General features: G+C 44.0%; 1 protein-coding gene across 1 annotated transcript in view; it reads right to left on the bottom strand.

Moving 5' to 3' along the window:
• LOC122792709 (cubilin-like) overlaps positions 1-25,228 on the bottom strand; it is a 3,134,001-nt gene that overhangs the window by 2,305,171 nt on the left and 803,602 nt on the right. Inside the window, exon 21 of the mRNA XM_044060295.1 lies at positions 5,865-6,090. Coding sequence (XP_043916230.1) covers positions 5,865-6,090 — 226 coding nt within the window. The remainder of the gene's footprint in view (positions 1-5,864; positions 6,091-25,228) is intronic.

Here is a 25,228-nt window from a genome sequence, read left to right as displayed (position 1 = left end):
TGGGCAAAAGCATAAAGAAGTCCCAGGGGCCAATTGTGAAAAAGTGCTTCCCTGGGTAACTGTCCCGGTTGGGGAACCAGGATAAAATAGCTGCTGCATTTGGTATTTATGGACATGGCAAAAAGCTTGCAGCAAGGCTGGCCCCACTTGTGAAAATTTGATTCGCAATTTCCTGCTTCAGGGACCCCTCGTGTGGCATCAGAATTGCCCTGCTTAGCTTGTCTGCTATCACACTGAATTTTCCCGGGATGTGCGTTGCAATCAGAAAATGCTGAGAGGACACCACCCATTACCATACTCTTTGAGCCTCTTGACACAAGGGGTAAGATCTGGTTCCACCTTGCTTGTTGATGTACCACACTACGAACATTTTGTCTGTTTGAATTGCAATCGTCCCCATCGGTAGAAAGCCCTGAAGTGCTTGCAATACCAGAAGTACCACTCTCATCTCCAGGACATTGATGTGCAAGTGGTATTTGTGTTGCTGCCAAGTTCCTTGAACAGTCTGCCCCAGATAAAGCCCTCCCACCCTATCTGGGAAGCATCCGTGATCACTCTGGCTACCGGTTGGGGAAGGATGAATGGCCTGCCTATCATTACGTGCATAGACTGAAGCCACCATTGTAGATCCCTTTTTCAGGTCTCCGTAATGTGGATCTCATGTGACATGGGTAGATTCTGCATGGACCACTGAGCAAAAAGAAGCCATTGCAATATCCTCATATGGAAGCATGCTAAGGGAACTAGTGTTATTGGTGCCGCTATCGAGCCTAGCACTTTGAGGACAAATCTTGCTTGAATCTTCTTTCTCCTGATCAAGATTGACACCTGATGTCATATGGTTGACACGCTCACCTAAGGCAATCTTCCAATCAATGTCTTTTGCATTTAGATCTGCCCCTATAAATGTAATATGCTGACAGGGCAACAAGGCAGATTTTTCATAGTTGATAGTGATGCCTAACTCTGTGCAGAGACGAATTGTGATGTCCCCTGCTATGATTAGTCAATGCTCGGTGATAGTGCTAAGAAGCCAGTCGTCTAGCTATGGAAACACCCAGAATCCTAGATGCCTCAGGTGAGCCATAACTACTGCCATGCATTTGATGAACACTCTGGGGGCTGTAGTGAGACCAAAGGGCAGAGCTCTGAACTGATAATGACTGGCTCCCAGTTGGAAGCGTAGATATCTCTGGGATCGCCTGTCCATCTTGATGTGGTAGTACACATCCTGGAGATCTATGGAGCACATCCAATTATCCTTTCTCAGAAAGGGAAGAATGGACTGCAGTATTACCATCCAGAACTTTGTTTTCTTGACAGCCTGCTGAGATCCAAAATGGGTCTCCAGTCCCCTGTTTTCTTTGGAACCAAAGAGAACCTTGAGTAAGTTCCAGATCCGATTTGGTCTGCGGGGACTTCTTGGATGGCTCGTTTTTCCAGCAACCTTTGAACTTCTAGGTTTGCTTTATCCCATAGATTGGGTGGCAGGTCTGGGATTGATTTTTTTTTTTTTGGGAAGAGGTGACATGCAGAAAGGAATGCTGTATCCCCTGGATATTACCAACTGTACCCATGTGTCTTTTGTGATACTTTGCCAGGTTTCTGGGTACAGTGGCAATCTGCTCCTGACTGCCTCCAGAGGTGGACAGGTGGACCTCCTTTCAGGAGAGCTGGAAGGGCCTACCAGAGAATGTATCTCTGTTGCCCTGATTGTGTGGACCACCTCTGCTGCGAAGGCGGCATCTCCCATTATTATTTCCCACTCTGCCCCTGGGGGAAAAAAATCACCATGTGCATCATGTGAAGCTCCCTGGGATTTCCAAAACCACATTATCCTGCCTTTTTGACCTTTGGGATAAGGTCTAGTAGAAGCAGAGAAACATACTCCCACAGCAGAGAAAGTTTTGCCATCTTGCTCGCACCTGGTAAGAGTCTCTTTTATCTTAGGCCAGAACAATGACGAGCCATCAAATGGGTCATTGGTAAAGGAGGACTTGAAGTGCTCCGTGAACTCCCAAAGGCACATCCAGGAATGTCTTTGTAAGGCAATTCCTGTGCATGTTGCCCTGTTTGCTCCATCAGCTGCGTAAGAGATGAGTCGCATGGAGGAGTTGACTATAAAAGACAAGGTCGCAAGCTGGGACACAGTCTTGTCTGAAGCTCCCACCGCTGTAGGATCCTGAAGTGTATCTCCCAGCTCTTTGAGGAGATCCCTCTGGAGATGAGTGAAATGGGACAAATAATTCAGTAACCTAAGGGTAAAGGCCGCTAATGAAAACACACGCTTCCCGTATCTGTCCATCTTATGGGACACCTTGTTCAACAGAAAGACAGAAGGAGAAGTTTCTGATAATTCCTTCTTTGTGACTGCCACAACCACCATAGCATCAATTGGAACACCCTTAGACAGGAAAAGCTTTTCTCTGGAACTGTGATAAATTTATTGGTCCTCCTCAGAACCGGTTCCATAGTTTCTGGAGATCTCCATGCCTTTCTACTGACCACCCCAAGTAGCTGGTCGAAAGGAGGAGACACCCAACAGATGGAGGGTTGGGAGCCAAAACCCCCAAGTACATAGACTCATCTTCAGAAGGGGAAGGGATTTCCAGCCACCCCTCTGCCTGAAGATTTCCAGGATGTCTGAAAATGAGACATCCTCCCAGGGGGACCGTGGGGACCATTCTGAGTCCTCCAAATCTGTGTCTGAAATGAGATACTCAGGGGAGCCTATATACTTCCTCTTACAAGATCTCTTCTGAGGGACCTCCTCAGAGGGGTACTCTGGGGAGGTTTTAGAAGGGGGGGCATCACCTGAGGGGGCATCCTGGGGCATTGCTTCCCTACGCTTTGGATGGAGGGGTGGTGTGGAAGTAGACACCAGCCCCGAAGGGGACAGAGCAGCTGAAGCAGAGGATAGAGTGGTCTGGGAGAACTGCACACTCCTCATCACCTTGAAGGCACCAGAATCCCAGCCCGAGAGAGTCTCCAGCTCCGAAGAGCTTGGAGATGTCCACTGCACCAAGGGCAATGGCTCAGAGGCTGATGTAGGAGCAGAACTCACCTGCGCTGAAGCCCCGAGTGGAAGAGTAGGAACCAACAAGGGTCTGATCCTGCTCTCCCCCCCGAAACTGAGGGAGAATCGGCCTCCAGATCCGTTGACAGAAGGTGGTATTGAAGCACCTAAACCGTTAATAATCCCTAACTACAAGGTGTACTACAATTAAGAAAATATCAAGATTCTTGCAAAAAATAATAAGAAAAAATACAACTTAGCCTAAGCCAGTCGCAGACAATCCCGAAGCTTCAAGCAACAAACGAGATCTGGGTAACTCTCACTAGGCATGTTAGGATAGGGTCTAGCCTCAAGCCAGTGTCAGCTCTCGAGCTTTAGGATACGGCCAAGTCGGAATCAAGTATCAGCTCCGAACCCACCAGGCAAGAATGAAGGCGAGATAGGGAAAACATAACATCAGACGTTAGAAGGCTAGAAAGGGTATAAGTCCTTAATTCTCTACAGATAAATATGAAGAATAAGAACTGCAGGCTAAATAGAGTTTAATACTTCCAGGAAAACTAAAAGATATAAAGAAATACAGCAAAAAACTTTTCACTTAGGCCAGAGTTAGTGAAGGACCAAGTCTCCAGTGAAGTGGCAAATGAGATCTGAGGTGGTGGGGAGGTGCATTCTGGGAAGGGTAGAATGCCCAAGAGCTTAGTTGGAGGTCACAAGCTTCTTCATAAGGCCGAGATGGAGCCGATGGATCGGATCTGACCCATGTCTCTGAATAAAGGTGAGACTGACAACACATCGCCTATATTTTTTTTTTTTTTGCAGAGGCAAACCCCCCTCTACCCCCCACACCTTATGCTAATTAATAAAACAAACTCCATGATTGCACCCCAGTGGGGAAAGGAACAATACCCCAATCTCACCTGTGCTGTGATCCAGCACAGAGGACATCCTATTGTATTTCATATTTCAGGCGTTTGAGATTGTTGGCTCAATCTTCCGCTGTTTGCTCATCTGCGTGTTCAATAGTATGATAAGTGTACATATATAATGTAAGTATATATACATATATCAACCTTAACAACCAACATCTTGAAAATAATTTCTAGCTCTTCCCAGACCTACCTTGGGTCTAACTTATATCTACAAGTCATAACTGAATTACTACTGAAAAAGATTTTGGAATGAAAAAACATCACTCACAAAAAATCACTAATCTACATCAATGATATTTAAAATTATAACCACAGAGATCCTATAAAATAACCTGTCCTTTAACACTTAGCAAAACCTGAAACAGACTGCAAATTTTACCAGCTCAGATTATAATTATTCTGTATTAATAATTAATATTGAATGAGGCCAATACAATTGTTCAATATACACAAAGAAATATTACATCTCTCTGTAATAGCAATAACGTGTTGCAGAACAGTTCAGATAAGGCTATGCACAATGCAGTCATTACATTACAAAACTCTCAAAGAAAATGTGCCTAATATATTGTTAAATTATATTATGGTAGTAACTACCATTCCATTTGAAAAAGATGTACCTGTAATGTTGTTAAACATTAATAACATAAAATGCAGTCTAGTAATCACTTACATTAAGGTGCACCATTAAATCTCACTGCTATAATTTACTATCTTGAATCTTAGACACTGGTAGAATTATTGCAGGTTAAGTGCAAGGAACCAGTAGCATTATTTGGAAGGGACAGATCAACAAAGCTGTTGTGCGCAACATTACAAGCAGACTCTGTATATGAAATTCAGCAAATGACGCAGGAATAAAATTCAAAACTGAAGGTACATGGGAATAAACGTAGTATAGACAAGATAGTGCTCATGTCAGCAAATGGGTGGGGGCTCAGAAGAAACTGAAACTGAAAAAGGCAGGAAAACAGAGGAAGACGTTTTCAGCTACATATATCTGGAAATGTGTGGTTGAGGATAAGGGAAATGTGAATTAGGAGGTTAAAGCTAGAATCAAAGGTGCCACTGACAACTAACACAAAGTGTCAGAGACAGCATGCAACATAAACATGCCAAAAATTTGATAAGTAAAGTGTGAAAAACAGTGGTTTGCCTAGTGTTATTGCATGGTACAAAAACCTAGGCAATAAATGCAGGACAGCTGAGGAAGCTTGAAGTGATGGAAATAAAGTGCCTATGATAAGGAGTACGATGCAGACTGTGAGACAGATGAAGAAATAGTGACATCAAATCTTAAGTCAAAGTAGTCCTAATGGCAGAGAAGAACAGATGACAGCGTTGTGGTCATATATGCAAGAAAACAGAAAACAATTTGGATAATCAGACTTACAAGAAACAAGAAAAAGGCAAGAAGATACAGTGAGAAAACCAACAGAATGATGGATTGCATGACAGAAGTCATATGAATCTTGAACATGACTGTTGAAGAAGATAGAAAAATGGCAGTGAATCAAGACAGGCAGAGAAAGATGTTGATGGGACAACCCCACCCCATATAAAAACAGGAAAGAAGGGACTGATGATGTTGATAGTGGTGGTCTAGTTTGCTAGTCTAATATTTTTATAGTCGTTCTATAATTAGATCCGTATTATTGTCATATTTGGTGAATACTCTATACTCATGGCATCAGCATAGACTCATTAATCATTAACCTTTGAATATCAACTACACAAGTTTTCAGCAAATTACTAGACTCACAGCTTTCACAGAAGTTGGCATACATTTTGAATAAAAATAGCAATGTGACACAAACATGTTCCCATACAAATGTACAAAGGATCACTTTTCCAAATTCAAGTCACTGAAATATTGTTTAGAATGAAATGCTTTTTGTTCTAAAACAGAGGCTTACCTTCCTAGCAGACTGCCAGTAGTAGCTGTGCCATTATCATATACTTCAACATAGTCAAAGTTGCAGTTTGTGTGGAATTCCAAGTTAAATGAATTAAAGGTCAGGCGGATGACGAAGCCTGGCTGTACAGAGATATGCCATGTGCAGTTTGTGCCATGAGGATAGCTTGTTGGATGTCCAGGGCTAGAGAAGCTTCCTTGAGGTTCAGTAAGGCTCTCCCCACAGGCTATTGAAATTAGGCAAAATAGCATCATTAGCAAAGCATCAAATGCACAGGTGAATCTTAAAATGTGCATATATTTAATTTATTTAAGTACCTTCACATAAATCTGCACACGCTTTAATTAGTTAAACTCATCAAATGTCACTTAGTCCTTATTTATTCATGTACTTATACATTTATTAATTTATTTATTTTCATTTGTTGACCAGGATAATCAGACTAAGCTGATAGTCCCTTTCCAACAGAATGCCAGGAAGAAAAGCTCTATAATAATAATAATAATGTATTTACAATCTATAATTAGTGACATCTGCGCAGTCACAGAAACCTGATTCAAAGCTACGGAGAGCACCCCGGCCATACCTGGTTACTCATCCTATCATACATTCAGACCCCAAGCAGTGGGTAGTAAAGCCAAAGGAGGTGGAGTTTCAATATATATTAAAGGCATATACACCTCCAGGCTGGTGAAACTGTATGACGCACAGGAGACACTCCAGGTGCAGCAAACCATTGACAAGACCCCTATACAAATCATAATTAGCTACCAGCCCCCAAATCTGACTCAAGATCCCCAAACTGCCTATCTAGACCTCTTCAAATCTATCAAGATTAAACCCTTTACCCTGAACCTGGGTGACTAACTACCCATACATAGACCGGAATAACTGCTCATACCAGAACACAAATGCCCAGAGATTCCTTAAATTTGTCAATGCAAATGCTTTGGAACAGCTAGTCAATACCCCCACAAGAGGTGATAATATCTTGTACTTGTTATTAACCAACATGAGTAACCATTGCAGCATTGCAGCATCCCTGCAATATCATCATCCCTTGTAAGATCCGACCATAAAGCTGTCACGTTCAAAGTCACCATCTCCCCCGACCCCCTTCTAGTTAGGATCAAACAAAAAAACTTCTCCAAATCTGATTACAGCCTCCTGAGGGATGGTATAAACAGATTCACAGCTCCCTCTCCCTCCCTAGGAACTGGCACCAGTATCCAGAATTATTCCAAATTACTATACGAACATTTATATAGATGCATGGAATTAGGAATATCTGAGAGGACTAAACCATCCTCCGCAAGGATGAGTAAACCTGTCTGGTGGACATCTGCAATAAATAAACTATATAACAAAAAAAAAAAAAAAATTGCTGTCCAAAAAGGAGCAGGTGCCCAACTGGAAGCAATCTCGCCTTAGCCTAAACAAGCAAATAAGAGCACTAGTGAAATCTTCCAAAGCAAACTTCGAGTCCAATTGGCCACATCTATTAGAAACAATTATAAGGCCTTTTTCACATATGTCCGTAATCTCAAAGGTAGCAACCAGATCTGTTCAGAACTGGTGGTCACAGACATCACATATGCAAATGCCGTAGATATAGAAAACTTGCTGGCTGACAGATTCAGCGAAAATTTCACCCCTCTGTCCCCCCCATCAGTAAATCAGGACATTCCCAGTACCTGGCCCCTTCCCCTTATATCTAGGGATCAGGTCATCATTGCTCTCTAAAAGGCAAAAAATGCAGCCTCCATGGGACCTGATAACATCCCAGGGTGCATCCTGTATGAACTCAGGCAGGACCTTGCAGCACCATTAGGCGCCCTATTCAACTAAAGTCTGAGTACCAGCTTTGTCCCATTTGAGTGGCGGACAGCCACTGTCATCCCTTTACACAAAAGTGGAGTGTCCACTGATCCGGGAAATTACAGTGCCATCAGCCTAACTAGCCTGATCTGCAAGGCCATGGAACGGATTATCATAGACCTCATTAACAAGGACATTGGCAACCTCCAAACACCGAATCCCACACAGTTTGGCTTCGTCAGGGGGAGGTCATGTCTGTTAAATTTGGTCGACTGCTTTGAGACGGTCACCAAAGCCATGGATGAGGGGAAGGCAGTGCACTATCTTGACCTGGCCAAAGCCTCTGGCACTATTCCCCATTTGGGCATAATAGATAAACTCTCTCAATTAGGCATCAATCCATGTGTTACCAGATGGGTAGCTAACTAGCTCACTGATAGAACCCACCTAGTCAAAGTAGGGGAAGTCACTTCAAGCAGTAGACCCGTTTCGAGTGGCGTGCCCCAGGCTTCAGTCTTGGGGCCTCTGTTATTTAGGATATACTTTTCTGAGGTGCAGGCCAAACCCAGTAAGCTATGGCTGACCAGGTTTGCAGATGACTGCAAGCTGGGGCAGTCATCAATTCCCCTAGTGACATGGACAACCTTCAAGAGGGTCTCACACAGACAAATGACTGGTGCCAGAAACATGGCCTCAAGCTGAATACAAAAAAATGCATCATCATCCCCTTTGGGGAGAGTGACATCCCCAGAAATGATCACATTAATAACAACGTCCTAGGCATGCAGTCAGTCATAAGGGATTTGGGCACCTAGATTGATAGCAATCTGACTTTTGACCACCATGTTGCTTCCACTGTACGGAAAACTTTCTCCATGGCCCACCTCATAAGTAAGGGTATCTCATCCAGGGGAAGAAGGTCATAACATCTCTGTATTCTTCCCTTATAAGGCCCATTATTGGGTACAACTCCCCATTTGGCATGTACCTTGCAAACCACATGCAGCAGCTGGAGAGACCACAGAGGTTCCTCACCAGGAGAATCCAGGGCCTCAAAAATCTACCATACACAGATAGGCTAAAAGCTCTATACCTCTACTCTGTTTCATACAGACTCCTCAGTCTCCTCCTCCTCAGAGGTGACCTCTGTCTGGCATACAAGGCGATCTCGGACCCCGCCTTGATGGGACTGCTGCATATCTGCAAGTCAAGCTCCACTCAAGTAACCCACACATGCGGCCTCAACCTGGTCTGTAACATCAACAGGTCTTGTTGGCAGGACAGATTTGTATCCTAGAGACTCCCCCATCTGTGGTATAGACTTCCCCTCCACGTCAAGCAGACTACCTCTTTACCCTGTTTTAAGCACAACCTGGATAACTGGATGGGAAATAGAAAATACATCCCTAGGATTCCACCTGTGTCCCTACTGGACAGGGGCATCAGGTGCAGATTTGCCTATACATGGGCTAAATGCTTAGCTAGGCTTATAAGGGCCTCAGGGCCAACAGCCTAGTAACTTCCTATAATCCTATGAAATAATTGCATTATATTATACAAAAGTTACTGGACAACAACAGTTGTAAAAATGTGCATAATAAAAATAAATGATTTAAATATCATCACAACATGATAGATATTTTGTATTGAAATATATAAAGGTTATTTTCTATAGACTTTGATAGTAACAGAATAAGAGAAGATATGGAAGAGAAAATGTAAGCGAGGGGTAAGGGTGAGATGTGTTAAGAGTGGTTAAATGTCAGATGAGATATAAACTGAGAAAACAATTATAGGGGAAGAAAGGGTGAGAGAAAGAAAAAAGATACTGTGGCAGAATATCAAGTAGGTTTATGAAGATTTGTAGATTACTATGTAGTAATGGGCATATATTTTAGATCTATATCTATCTATATAGAAAAACAAACATTTGTTGTTGTATAACATTAGAATTCCAGGCCTCCAGCACCAAGTATTTCTTCTGTACACGTGTAAAGTAGATTGGTGCTGAAGTTAATTCAAGTTTAGCCATAGCCTGCAGACTGCTGCTTGATCCCCTATAAACATACACTCTGGAGAGTGTTGCTATGCTTATGACATGTAATGTTTTAACACAATGTACTGATCATCATACCCTGTATTTATGTCTTCTCTAGCAAGGAATCATGAGTGTGCTGTTCCAAATGAAAAATAAAAGTTACATACCTATAAAAACTATAGATCTATGTTGTCTGATTATCTTCTGGTTCAAGAGGGATTGGATCCAACCTGGGCACAGATTCTAAAGCTTCTTTGATCCAGGGCTCTGATTCCACCCCTACCCAAACTTCCCTCCACTCCGCCTTATTAACTCAATTCAAGTTTGCCTCACTAAATTAATCTATTGCAATTACATTTAAGTTTGGGTATGAAGTAGGATTGGAAGGCAGCCTCTCAGGACTGCTCACAGACAGGGTGTAAGAGAAAACTACCTGGTCATCAGATGCTTGTGCCAATTTGGAAGGGGGCAGGAGAGAGGGAAACATATGAAAACATGGATCTATTATTATGGTACGTACATAACTTTGAATCCAGTGTTGTCTATTTTCTTCCAATTCAAATCATGCGACAGATTCCCAAGCTGCTGTACCTGCCCTTGTGGAGTGAGCTTTAGATTCAGACTACTGGGACAAGTCCTTTTTACTTTATACAAAAGAAATCTAGTCTGATAATCATCCGGAAAGAGTAATTTTAGCAACTGCTTTGCCTAATTTCATTCTTGAGGAAGCAACAAATAATCAGACTTTCTGAACTACTTGGTCCTATAAAGATAAAACCTAAGCTGGAGCTGAACCAGTGATTTACATAGTCTAGCATATGTAAAATATATACACCTTTGTTTGAGAATCTGGAAGAAAAGACTGTCAGATTTTTTGACTGGTTTAAATTAGTCTCAGTCGCCACCTTAGGAAGGAATGATGCATTACTTCTCAAGGAAACTCTGTCTTTATGGAATACAAGATAGGGAGATTTTCAGGAAAGTGTTTATAGCTCTGAAACCCAAATGGCTGATGTAACATTCACCAGAAAAATTGCATTCCAAGAGAGAAATTTCAAATCCACTTATGCTGTTGGTTCAAAGAGGGTTAGAGTTAATTCCTGTAGCATGATAGTAATATCCCAGGTAGGTACTAGATCTCCAATTGGTGGTCATAGAAGAAAAGTTCCTTTCTAAACTGATTTAGAGACTGTTAAGGAAGCTACAGAGCTGTCATTCTGCCCTATGTGGAAATTTGAGACTACAGCCATTTGCACTTTGATAGTAGAATAGCTAGAGCCACTGTGGAAAAGTTCACTTAAGAATTCTAATATTGAAGGAATGGGAGCATAGAAAGGGCCTAAACCTTTTGACATAGCCCAAATGGAAAGTCTTTTCCATCTGCTAGGAGATCTTAATTATTTTGAGATGCTCATATAATCTGAACAACCAAAGTTTGGAACCTGGCATCTCTGGCTAAGGTTAGAACTGAAGGAACCAAGTGATTCGTTTCACTGGTCTCTGTTCCAGAGAAGGCAATCCAGATGGGTGTGTTAATAGATTTGAATATTGATCAAACATCCATGGTGGATGTACAAGTAAAGGCTACAGGAAGGGAATCCATGTTTGTTGGGTTCTGAAGGAAACAATGATCACTCTGGCCTTGCACATTCTTGCGTTCTGGATGAATTTGCTCATTAAGGGCAATGGGGAAAAGGCATAAAGGAAACCTGGGACCAATTCTGGACCAGCTCATCCCCTCACTGATTGTCCCTGCGGAGGGATTAGGGCAAAGTAACTGCTGCACTTGTTGGTTAGGTAATATGTGAAGAGGTCGTAGCAAGGCTGACCCCAGTGATAGAAAATCAAAGTTGTCACTGTTGGATTGACAGACCACAAGTGAGGCACTAAGGAAGTTCAGCTCAATTTGACTGCTAGTATATTGGATGTCCCCAGTATAAGTGTTGCTATCAGAAAACAATGAGAAGACATTGCCTGCTGCCAAACTCTCATGGACACTAGACAAAGGCATGTTCCTGCCTGTTTGTTGATGTACTAGACTACTGACATGTTGTCTAACTGTACATAAATCACATCATTTGGGAGAACATCCTGGAATGTCTGCAAACCTAGGAGGATTGCCCTCATCTCCAAGGTATTGATGTGAAGATTGACCTCTGTATCTAACCAAGTACCTTGGCATTTGTATTTACTACAGCCACAGGTGGATCAATTTGGAATGTGTGTCTTTCTGTTACTGAAGGAAATTTTATCCACCGGGAGATGTGTTATTTACAGATTTGACTGATGTGAATTTTCATATGCAACAGATGAATGTTTTGAGATCACTGCACAGCTACAGTCCATTGAAGTAGTCTCATGGAAAATCTGGCTAGTGGAACCATTATAACTTTACAGGCCATTAGAATTAAAAGTCAAAGCATCAAACTTACTGGATGAGAAGGATGCAGAAGCACATGTTTGGCTGCGAGGTGCAGGGAGAGCACTCTGGGGTGGGAAGGCTGGCAGATCTGAATCCAGGTGACAGCTGATAAATTCTCTCTGCTGTGTTGGGATTAGGTGGTTTCTGGGTAAATTAATTGTAATCCCTAGATCTTGCGTTAGGTAAACATAAGGTCCAGATGATGTAACAGCAGATTCATAGAGACAGCAGTTAGGAGCCAATCGTCAACATATGGGAAAAATTGGATCCCTAGTAAGTGAAGATGCACTGCCACAACTAACATTATCTTGGTAAAAATCTTCAAAAACACAGTAATCGAAGAGAGAATAAGGAATGGTACTTTCAAAAGGGACTAAATAGAGATAATATAAGTACCAGTCCGACACAGCTGCAGGTAAAGTCCATAAAACTTTAATAAAAATAAGAAATAAAAGAGTAAGCACTTTCACAGTATATTCCTACCGCTTCTTTAGACTGAATACTAAAGAACAACAGAGTCATTTAAATAGCACATCAATAAAACAATCAGGACATCAATTAAGCATACAATGGTTAAAGTGCCAGTGCATAAAAACACAAACCTATATACTAGTGTCAATGTTTCAAGGGTCTGGCTTTCAAAAAAGGTTTAAGAGAGACTACCTCATTTAAACCATGTGCTTTATCAGCATTTAAAGATAGAATCCAATAGTGGAGATGGCAGCAGGTATGACTCTGTTGTTCTTTAGTATTCAGTCTGAAGAAGCGGTAGGAATATATCGTGAAAGGGCTTACTCTTTTATTTCTTATTTTTATTAAAGTTTTATGTGCTTTACCTGCAGCTGTGTTGGGCTGGTACTTATATTGTCTCTATTACCTTGGTAAACACAACAGGAGCTGTGGTGAGACCAAAAGGCAGAGCTCTGAAGTGATAGTGATTAGCTCCTAGCCAGAAATGGAGGAATCTCCATGGCTGCATCTCTATCTTCACATGACAGCATGTATCCTGAAGATCTATGGAGCACATCCAATCATCTTTCCTCAGTAGATCAAAATGGACTGAATTTTGACCATCCAGAATTTTATCTGCTTTACAAACTGATTTAGATGACTCATCCAAAATGAGTCTGAGGTCTCCTGTTTTTTTGGGTACTAAAAATAACCTTGAATAGACTCTGGACTCTAATTTGTCTTTGGGTCCATCTAAATGACTGTTTTTCTTAGTAGCTTTAAAACTTCTGCTGCTGCTAGCTCTCATTGACTGGGGGAAACATCGAGAATGTTCTTCTTTTTTATTTGAGTCAGGGAAAAGAGAAGTGAATAGCCTCTGGAAATTTGTTTAGCACACAAGAATCTGTTTTTATGTTTTGCCAGGGTTGTGGGTGCATGGATAAGCACCCCCAACTGCATCCAGAGTGCAGCAGTCAGGCAACCCTTCAGCAACACTTACAGAGCTTCTTGGTGAAGGGACTGTGAAAGCCTTGGTTGTGCGGTCCACCTCTGCCTCTAGGGCAATGTCCATTTTAGTTACTTCCTGCTTTGCCATAAGAAGGTTTATCCCCAAGGCTGGCATGAATAAAATTCTACAACTTGTGGAACCATAGCCTCTTTCCAGCCCTTTGATTCCTATAAAAAGTTCTCTGCAGGCTGGAAAAATATATTTCCACTGCAGAGTGTTTCACCATCTTGCTGACTCCTGGTTAGTGTACATTTTACCTCTAGTCCAAAGAGAGTGGAAACATCAAAGAGGACATTGACAATCCAAAGAGAGTGGAAACATCAAACAGGACATTGACAAAGGGTGTCTTAAAGTCTTCTGCAGAATCACAAAGGCTCATCCAGGCAATCCGATGCATAATGATGCCAGTGCCTGCTGATCTAGCCATGCTGTCAGCTGCATTGGAAAATAGTCACATGGCTACACTGGAATTAGACTGGAGGGTAGAAAGCTGGGAGTCCACGCTCTTCTGAACATCCACAGACAGATTACCTTAGAGACATTCGGAAAGCTATTTGTTCAAGTCTCTGTGGAATCTAGTAACATTAGTCACATAATTCAGCACTCTGAGTCAAAAGTTCTTGAAGCATATGTATATATCCCAAAGCTGTCCATAGTCCTAAACTCCCTGTTAGGGGGATTGTCTGAGGAGCTTTCCACTAACAGTTCCCTTTTAGTGGCTTCTGCTACCACCATGGCATCCACAAGTGGACTTTTGATCCAATGCTTGCTATCTTTTGGGGCTACCAATATTTTGCTGGGTCTTTTGGGTATAGGCTCCACCACATCAGGGTCCTCCCATGTCCTTTCAACTACAATGTAAATGGGAGGATCAATGGGTGTTAGTACCCAAGATGATGCTGAGCTGGAACTAAAGGCTTCCAAAAACACTGACTCATCAGGTGAAGGGTCCTCAGTGGACCATCCCCATCTCTGTTTCATCAATTCAAGAATCTCACTGAAGGTGTTGTCCTCCAAGAGAGATCTAGAGGAGCCTTCACATTCATCCAAATCTTCAGTGAAAGACTCTAGAGATGGGCCTATGTGCCTCCACTTGCATGTCTGTTTCTTATGACCTGGTGCTGGTAGAAGATCAGAAAGTTCCAAATCAGACTGAGAGTTAATGTAGCATGCAGCCTTGGAAGCCTCTGGTACTGATTGTCCCTGTCTGACAAAGTGATGGGAAGTAGAAGCAGAATCTTGTTGGGGTTTGGATGGAACTGAGCTGGATGGAAGTGCCTTCTCCTTCAGCATTGAGAGGACCCTCTCAAAAGGCTTAAAGGTTGCCATTGGCACTGTAAGCCTCTTCCTAACTCTAGACAGAACAGATACCTCAGCACCAATGGGGCTCGGCCCCGAAGCTGATCTGGGATCCAAGCTATCGAGTGCAGAGGCCCTGATGGGTAGGGATGACTACAACAACTTCAATGTCAACTCATCACCTTGAACCCTGGCACCAAGGCTTTGGCTCCCAGTCTCTTCCAGATATGAACATATCATAGTCAGAAGAGAAAGGGATGCTGTCAGAGTTAAAGTAGCTCAGACTGTTGGCACTGACAAAGGCACTCCTGGACAGGTCAGATCAAGGGTAGTCAGGTCCAAAGGGCAGACAGACTGAAAAAATAAGAGGAGGGGAAGTTGGACCAAAATTCAGTACATTCCCAGGGGATGGCACTGAGAGAACCCCAAGCTAGACTTGCATTCTGAGGAACTACTGCATCATCCTGTTGATGTCTTGTTCGGTTAGGCTTCTGGATGACCGGGCAGAAGAAGCCAACGAAGGTATTCACAAATACCTTCACACCTGAAGTATATGGGAGTATAACCTCCGGCTCACTGGATCCAGAGATAAATGGGACCGAGGAGAAGAGGGATGGACTTGAGAGACTGCCAGTTCCAACCTTCTAGGATGTTTGGAATCTAGTCAAATCAATACCAGTGGACCTGGAGAATATGCCCTGGATTTCCCGGAATCTGCATTGTCTGTCTTTTCTGACTCAGTTGTGTCTTTTTCTATTGGGTTTGTCTTTGAGTCTGCTCTTGTCCTGTTTCCTAGCTGGTGAAGCAGCAGCAGAGGAGGCAGAAGTCGTAGAAATAGAACACTGTGTCTGTGGTTGGAGGAGGACCTTGACTATGAGCTACTCTCTCCTAGTCTGAAGTGCCTTGGAACTAAAGGGGGAGGCACAAGCTTGGCAATCAGTATCGAGGTGGACAGCACTCAAACAATACACACACAATGTAAGGGGATCCTGAAGAGGAAGTCTGTGTCCACAGCCAGTGGATTTTATGAATCCCTGACTATCTGACATGACTAAGTTATCTAGCTTAATAACTATGGTCAATCAGAATAAAGGCACCCTGGAACTATAACAAGCACACTAGTATGAATTGCTTCCAATTCATTTTAGAAAAAAAACACTCTATAAGTTACCTACTAAGACTCAGAATTGGTGCCAAGGTTGGAGATGATTGGATCCAACAATCCATGTGTTGAATCACATGAAACTAGACAACATTGGATCAACAGTAAGAAACACTTGATGCTCACATTTTTACTGAAGATAAAGACCAACGAATAATAGATTTTCACTAAAAATAAAGGTGAAAGTTTTAAAACAATGTGGATGACTATGAGTTTATTACATCAACTATTCAGGATACCAAATACATTACATTGATGCTGTCTTCCTAAAACCATGAAAACAGTATTCATATGTTCATGGGAGAGATAAGCAAGTAATAGTCAAAGTATGGTGATCATTTGATGGGGGTTAATCAACACTGTAAATTAACGGTAACAGAAGGATACATACATATATAGAAAGAGATAGAGAAAGAGAGAGATAAAAACAGGGTCTAGACTAAATGTTTCTTACTATTCAATAAACCAACTACATTATATTGGTGCTGTCATCCTAAAGAAAAAGAAGTTATGTACTCACCATAAGGTTCTATGTTTGTTGTCCATCTCGCCTTCATTCTTGCTGGTTGGAGTCGGAACCGAGCATCGGTTCCGACTCGGCCTTATACAAAAGCTCATGATCTTCCACTGGCTCGAGGCTAACCCCCTATCCCATGATGCTTAGGGTAGAATACCCAGATCTTGTTTGCAAGTGAAAGCACTGTATATATATATATCCATAAACACATAGTCTAGCTGAAAGAGAGGAGGAAACCAGAGACTCCAAAAACCAACATATCTATCTACATATGTACATATCTGTATGTATGTATGTGTATATATATATATATATATATATATATATATATATATATATATATATATATATGCATACACACACACACACACACACACACACACACACACACGTATATATATTATATATATATATGAATATCTACCCGATCCTCCAGGAGAGAAGGAGGGGGAAGGAGAGTGGGACGCAAGAATAAAGGTGAGATGGACAACAAACATAGAATGTTATGGTGAGTACATAACTTCTTAATGTTATGTTGTCCAATCTTGCCTTAATTCTTGCTGGTTGGGACAGCGTTCCTAGCACCTTCATTATTGGGAGGCTCAGGAAAACAGACTCTTCAATACAGTGGATTCAAAGGAAGACCTGTTCCGGGAGGCCACGTCTACTTTGTAATGAGAAATAAAGGTATGAGGTCTCACCCATGTGGCAGCTGCACAGATAGAATCCATAGGAAGTTTAACTTGAAAGGCAGAGGACGTTGCAACTGCACTTTTGGAATGACACTTCACTTTGCCTGGTAATTGCCTGTTATTAATGCTATATGAGAATGAAATGCAGTCTGTGAGCCATTTTGACAGAGTTACTTTAGAAACCAGTAATCCTTTCCTTTTGTCTGAAAAGGAAACAAAAATCTGGGCTGACTTTCTGAAATCTTTGGTCCTGTGCAAATAAAAGTGTAGTTATCTGTGTACATCTAGTTGATGTAATTTATATTCCGCCTTGTTGCTATAGTTGTCGAAGGACACTGGCAACTCAATAGATTGATTTAAATTGTTTTTTGAACAAACTTTTGGTAAGAAAGAATGAATGTTAAGTTGTCAATCTCGCCTTCATTCTTGCTTGATGGGTTCGGAGCCGATCCCTCGGCTCCGACTCGGCACTTGCTAAGCTCGAGAGTCACTTTTACCAGCTCGAGGCAGCCCCATATCCCATGATGCAAGGCGGTAAGTACCCAGATCTCGTTTGCCGCTTCGCTTATGAGGTCCTCCTTTTACCAGCTCCTGGTAAGTGATTCTCTTTTTGGATATTTAAGCCCCTTTTTCTTAAAAAAACCCTTAATTATTAGTTATTAGTTAATTTTCTAACTTTTGTGACAGAAAATCCCTGTCTTTTCTAATTTATTTTAGTCAAATTTACCCATCCCATCCCCTGTTAGGGTGTGTGTGTTTGTTTATAGAAATACCTTTTGGTATTTGATTTAAGTTAATTTTGACTGGTGTGTGTGTGTGTTTGTGTAAAGCACCATGTCAAAGGAGAGGGTCTCAGGTTTTAAGAAGTGTGACTCGTGCTGTCAGAAGATGTCTCTGACAGACGGTCACACTTCTTGCCTGTATTGCCTGGGCCCTCTTCACCTGCAGGACTCCTGTGCTATTTGTCATTCCTTCAGCCAGAGAGTCCTGCAGGAAAGACGTAATAAACTGATCCTTAGGGGCCTTCTTAAGCCGGAGGGCTCTCCGGCTAAGTCGGCTCCATCCAAATCAGTTAAATCTTCCAAGGCCCAGGCTTCTGTGTCTAAGCCTGCGGCCTCGGCTCCGACTCGTACCGAGTCGAGATCGGCTCCGGCTGGAGCCGATTCTGGCTTAACAGCCTTCGGCACCGATGGCTATCGGTGCCGAATCTGTATCGACCACTTCGATGTCGGCTCCGATCGGTTCCGACACCCATGTGGCACAGGCATCGGTGTCGGCTCCGATCGGCTCCGACACCGTTACTTTGGTGGCTGTATCGGCTCCGGCTGGAGCCGATACATCGAGGCTTCCTGTCGGCTCCGAGGTCGGCTCCGACAGGATCTATAGTATCGGCTCCGATGGCTCATTCCAGGAAGAGGTCGGGGGCTCCTTCCTTGGGGCCGGTACTTTCGGCTCCCGCTTCACCTCTTCTATCGGAACGGAGCCATCGGAGCCGATCTTCAAGGTCATCCAGGTTGTCAGATCATGACCTAGAGAGAGTGGTCAGTAGATTACTTAAGTCACAGGTACTGGCCCAAATGTTACATAGTCCGTCTCAACAGACGACTGTTGGTCCACACCCCGTTACAGTTCCTCCTTCAACTCTACCCCAGAGCTTGGAGTTGGAGTCTTCGGGAATGGTTACTGCTACGGCTGGAGGACAGATACCCCCTTCTGTTCCTTCAGCCTCTACTCTTATCGCCTCTTCGAGACCTTCCTTAGAGGGATTCGGTGGTCGGGCTTCCATGGTCTCCTCCGAGGGGGTGAGTGGCATCGGACCCTTGTCCGAACCCGCTCTTCCCCTTGGAGCCTCGGCCTTGGTGAGCTCGGCTCCGACATCTGCCTCGAGACTTCCCTTCGGTGGTCCCTGGAGTTCCTAGCTCTTCGAGCGGGTTCTCTCGGACCTGCCTGGGAGGGGAGCATTCGAGGTGATGAAGAGTGTACTGGCCACTGGTATCAGTCAGCAGTCTGTTCCCGTAGCTCCTCCCTCTATAGTACCTGTTGACATCTCTGCCACTTCTCTTGCTACAGGACCCAGAGATCCTCCGCCTCAGGTTTCCCCATTGAATTTCCCCTCTTCCGAGGATTCTCCTGATGTTTCGGGAGATCCTCCTAGGAAGAGGACTTGTAAGAGGAAGCATGTAGACTCCCGAGTCTGTCACTGGATACTGACTTTGATGAGTCAGAGGGATCCCCTAGATCCCCTCTGAGGATGTCTCCTTCTCAGACATCCTAGAACTTCTGAAACAGAGGGAAACTGGCCCACCAACAATCCCTCTGAGGATGAGTCAGTATACCTAGAGGCGGTTGGATCTCGTCCCTCCACCTCCTGGGTGTCTCCGCCTTTCGACCCCTTATGCAGGTTATTGCACGAAGGCGTGGGCAGCTCCTGACTCTGTAGAGCCAGTCCCTAGGAGGCCTTCAAAATTTATCACTGCCCGTGTGACAAACAATTCCTTACTAAGGGTGTCCCGCTGATGCCATGGTGGTGGCTGCAGCCACCAAAAGGAACTTGCAGATCCTTCCGTGCCCGTCCATCCTCCTAATAAGGACTCTAGGACCATGGATAGGTATGTAAGCGGATGTTTTCCTCAGCGACCTTTGCTATGCTCGCTGAATTACCTATGTCACTTCACCAGACTCCAGAGGGATATCCTGAAGGAGCTGGGTGAAGTAGTTCAGGATCCTACAGCTGCAGGGGCTCAAGAAAAAATTGCTTCGCAGCTAGGAACCCTCAATTCCATTGCAAACTCCTCCATGCGGCTAATATCTTATGCTGCGGATGGAGCGAGTAGAGCCGCAGGTAGAGGTGTGGCTCTTAGACGCCAAGCCTGGATGCGGCTATGTGATTTTGCGGATCCCTTTAAGGCATCCTTCACAAATTCTCCCTTTGATGGGTCAGCTTTGTTTGGCCCTCAGGTGAAGGAAACCTTGACCAGGTGCGAGCAGGACGGCAAGACTCTTTCTGCTGTTGGAGTCCGTTTTTCCACCCTTCTAGACCTTATCCCAAAGGACAGAAGGGCGGGAAGATGTGGTTCTGTAAATCCCAAGGAGTCACGCCGGATTCACGTGGTCAGTTTACCCCTAGAGGCAGAGGGGGTAACAACAACAGACGCCACTCTAGAGGCAGAGGGGTACCGAAGAACCAGGGAAACAGGGAGCCTCTCTGACAAGCCCTTTCAGCATCCCTGAGGTGTTGCCCGGCTGTCCCTCCTTGGAGGCAGTCGGGGAAGATTATCACTGTACCCAGAAGCCTGGCATTCCCTCACTCAAGACAGATGGGTACAGTCGATCATATCCAAGGGTTACATAATTCCTTTCGAGGAAAGTCCCTTCCCCTCAAGTTCCCTTCCAGATGTACCACCCAGTCTAAGGGAGATTGCAGAGTCAGAAATCTCAAAACTACTGCAAAAGAGCCATTCAGCCAGTTACAATAGACCATTCAGAGCCCAGAATCTACTCAAGGTTCTTTTTGGTCCCCAAAAAGACGGGAGACTGGAGACCAATATTGGATCTCAGCAGACTCAACAAGTCTGTCAGGAAGACAAGATTCGAATGGTCACTCTTCAGTCAATTCTGCCCTTCTTACAGAAGGACAACTGGATGTGCTCAATAGATCTTCAGGATGCGTACTATCACATCAAAATTCACAGACGCCCAGGAGATTTCTCCGCTTCGGCTGGGGTCCAGTCATTTCCAGTTCAGAGCCCTGCCCTTTGGTCTCACTACAGCCCCCAGAGTGTTCACCAAATGCATGGCAGTGGTCACGGCTCACCTGAGACGCCAAGGATTCCAGGTGTTTCCGTATCTCGACGACTGGCTCCTGTCAGCCACCACCAGGCATCAGCTTATACAAGCCAGGGATTACACAATAGACCTTTGTTCTCATTTGGGCATCTCAATCAACTTCGAAAAGTCATCCTTATCGCCCTGCCAGTCTATTACCTTCATAGGTGCAAACTTAAACACTGTTCGGATGTCAGCTACCCTTACAGAACAAAGAGTTTCAGACATTCAGACTCATGTCAGGATCATTCTGGCCAGCAAGAAAATACAGGCCAGAATGGTTCTAAAGGTATTAGGTCTCATGGCTGCGGCCATTACTCTTCTTCCCCTGGCTCGATTCTACATGCGCCTTCTTCAGTGGATGCTGTTCACACAATGGTCATACCAGCAACTTCCAATGCGTCACCAGATTCTGGTGACACAGACATGCAAAGAGCATCTTGCTTGGTGGATCACATCGCCTCAGGTTCACCAAGGCAAGTACTTTCTACCCGGATCCCCGATAGCCCCTGTCACCACGGATGCCCCCCTCATCGGGGGGGGGGGGGTCATTATCAGGGCAGGATGGTTCATGGGACGTGGCAGCCGTTCGAGTACCATCTGCACATAAATGTCCTGGAGATGAGAGCAGTGCTTTTAACGCTTGCAAGCCCTCAACGACTTTCTTCCGTAGGGACAATTGCAGTCCACACAGACAACATGTCTGTAGTTTGGTATATCAACAAACAGGGCGGAACCAAGTCCTACCCCTTGTGTCGAGAAGCGCTCAGACTATGGCAATGGGCGATCTCCTCTCATCGGTTTCTGGTAGCAACGCATATCCCTGGGAAAACCAACATTATAGCGGACAGATTGAGCAGAGCTATCCTCATGCCTCACGAGTGGTCTCTCAAGCAATCTATAGTGGAAGAGATTTTTCTGGAATGGGGTCGTCCATGTTGCGATCTTTTTGCTACTCCCCAAAACAGCAAATGTCCAGACTTCTTCAGCCTCTTCCTCTATCAGGCCATCCCCCAGAGACGCTCTGACCCAGGATTGGCCCCAGGGACTTCTTTATGCCTTCCTCCATTTCCTCTGATCCCTCAGGTGATCCAGAAAGCTACCGTTTTGAGAGCCAAATTGATTCTCATTGCCCCTTACTGGCCTCGACAAGTTTGGTTCCGTTCCTCCATCATCACCTTTTGGTGCAGCCGTGGCATCTGGACCCAGTGCCAGATCTTCTGATTCACCAATCGGGTCAGCTGCACCGGTCAATCCCTTCTCTCAACCTCACAGCATGGTTGCTCCACTTCCTTCCTTAGCCAGGCTTCCTTTGATCTCTAACCCAGTTAGAGATATCATAGTAGCTTCACTAAAATCCTCTACCAGGAGGATTTATACAAGCAAATGGAAATGTTTCTCTTATTGGGCTAAGGCCCAAAATATTGATCCTTTTACTGCCCCTGTTCAGGCAGTCCTGGACTTCTTAGCAGAGATTTTTCATGCAGGCTCCTCTTCTTCCACAGTCAGAGTTCAATTGGCTGCTATTTCCAATTTTCATGTCGGGATAGCAGATCATAATATTATGTCCCATAGGCTCTGCAGGGCCTTCTTGAAAGGAATTTTCCTACTAAAACCTCCAATCAGGAATCTTCCTCCTCAGTGGGATCTAAATTTAGTGCTGACATCCTTGATTCTTCCCCATTCGAGCCTGCTGATTCTTGTTCCCTGAAATATCTTTCTTGGAAAACTTTATTCCTAGTGGCTATTACATCTGCCAGGAGGGTGTCTGAACTTCATGCTCTTCGGTTCGACCCCTATTTGGTTTTTCACAAAGACAGAGTATCTTTGAGAACTAATCCAACCTTTTACCTAAGGTCGCTTCAAAGAACAATCTGAATCAATCCATTGATCTCCTGTATTTTTCCTAACTATTCAGATAGAGCTGAACAAAAGCTACATTATCTTGATGTCCACCGTCAACTTAGATATTATTTGGACAGAACAAAAATTTAGAAAATCTGATCAACTTTTGTTTCCTATGCGGATAATAAAAAGGCCTTCCTGTTTCTAAAGTGACCTTGTCCAGATGGCTTTCTTCGGTCATCTCTGAAATTTATACTCAGGGGAAAACAGCTGTGCTCAAAACCTAAAGCACATTCAACTAGGAGCTTAGCTACTTCTACAGCTTTTCAAGCTAGACTTCCTTTGGACACTATTTGTGCAGCGGCCACTTGGGCTACTCCTCACACTTTTGTTTCCCATTACAAATTGGACTTGGCCTCCAGGGACAGAGCCAGTTTTGGCTCTACAGTCCTCAAGAGTTTGTTCCATTGAGCCACCCAGGATAGAGGTGCTAGGGACGCGGTCCCATCAAGCAAGAATGAAGGCGAGATTGACAACTTAACATTAAGAGTTATGTACCTACCATAACGCTCCATGTTAGTTGTCTTCTCGCCTTCTTTCTTGCACCCTCCCTCCTTCCCCTGGCCTGGACAGACCTTGTATAAGAAACTGTTATGCTGAAGACCATTCAGACCTGGTCCTTCTTCCATCTGTAAGTTTTCTTTCTTCCTTTGGGAAGTATTTTATGCTTGGTGCTATTGCCCTTTGTCAGCAAACGAGATCTGGGTACTTACCGCCTTGCATCATGGGATATGGGGCTGCCTCGAGCTGGTAAAAGTGACTCTCGAGCTTAGCAAGTGCCGAGTCAGAGCCGAGGGATCGGCTCCGAACCCATCAAGCAAGAAAGAAGGCGAGAGAAGACAACTAACATGGAACGTTATGGTAGGTACATAACTTCTTATTAGTTCTTAATGATACTCTGTCTTTGTAGAAAAGTATATAAGAAGGGAGTACAGAAAGGGCTTGAAGTTCAGATAGCCATCTAGTGGAGGTAATGGCTACCAAGAAAAGAGTTTTCCATGACAAAAACTTTATATCGCAGGATGATGCAGGTTCAAATGGTGGAAAGATTAAGGCAGATAGGACAAAATTTAGGTCCCAAGTGGCTGGAGGTTCTCTGAGTGGGGGTTTTAGCAGGAAGGTACCTTTCAAAAAGGCCTTGCATAGATTGTGGGAAATAATAGACATTCCCATCTCCCCAGTATGGAAATTAGATATGGCTGCTAGTTGTACCCTGATGGTAGCCGCTGCTGCACCTTCGTAAAAAAGTCTGGAGAGAAATTTTAGAACTGCTTTGATAGGAGCTGTAAAGGGGTCTATATTGTGCTTAACGGCCCAGTATGAAAATCTTTTCCATTTACTAGAATACAGTTTCCTCGTCAAAGGTTTGTGGGAAGAAATCAAGATATGTTTAACTGCAAGGGAAAAATCGAAACACCTGGCATTTGTGGAATTGGGTCAGCCATGCTGTCAACTTGAGAGTCTGGATGGACGGATGGAACATTCCCGATGAACAGGTCAAGAAGTCTGGAACTGGGTCCAGAATCCATGGTTCCTTCAGGAGATGAGCCCAGAGAAAGGGGAACCAAATTTGTCGAGGCCAGTAAGGAGCAATGAGTATCATAGTGCTGTTCAATGTGCTGGCTTTATGAAATACTTTGGGTAATAAGGGGAAGGGTGGAAAGGCATAAAGGAATCCTGGGGGTCAACCGTGTACAAGTGCATGCCTTGGTGACTTCCCCAGAGGGGAATAAGGGCAAAGTATCTGCTGAACTTGGCATTCATAAACGTGACGAAAATGTCGCAGCAAAACTGGCCCCATTTTAGGAAGATCTCTTCCACAACTTCTTGTTTCAGGGACCACTCATGAGGCAACAGAATCACTCTGCTGAGTTTGCCCGCTATCATGTTGGATTTTCCCATGATGTGCGTTGCTATCAGAAAATTTTGAGAAGAGACAGCCCATTGTCATACCTGTTGTGCCTCTCGACATAGGGGAAACGATTTGGTTCCTCCCAGTTTGTTTATGTACCACACTACTGATATGTTGTCTGCTTGAATTGCAATAGTTCCTATCAGGAGAGAGTTCTGGAATGCCTCCAGTGCATACAGCACCACTCTCATCTCTAGGACATTGATATGCAAGTGGCTCTCGTGTTCTTGCCATAAGCCTTGAACAGTCTTTCTCAGATAATGCCCCCCCCCCCGAACCAATCTGGGAAGCATCCGTGGTCAGTACAGCAGTCTG

The sequence above is a fragment of the Protopterus annectens genome, chromosome 2.part0 (assembly GCF_019279795.1).
Source record: "Protopterus annectens isolate FY-2018-M chromosome 2.part0, PAN1.0, whole genome shotgun sequence".
Classification (NCBI taxonomy): domain Eukaryota; kingdom Metazoa; phylum Chordata; order Ceratodontiformes; family Protopteridae; genus Protopterus; species Protopterus annectens.
Note: the sequence above shows the minus strand (reverse complement) of the source record. Positions and strands in the feature narration are given on the sequence as shown.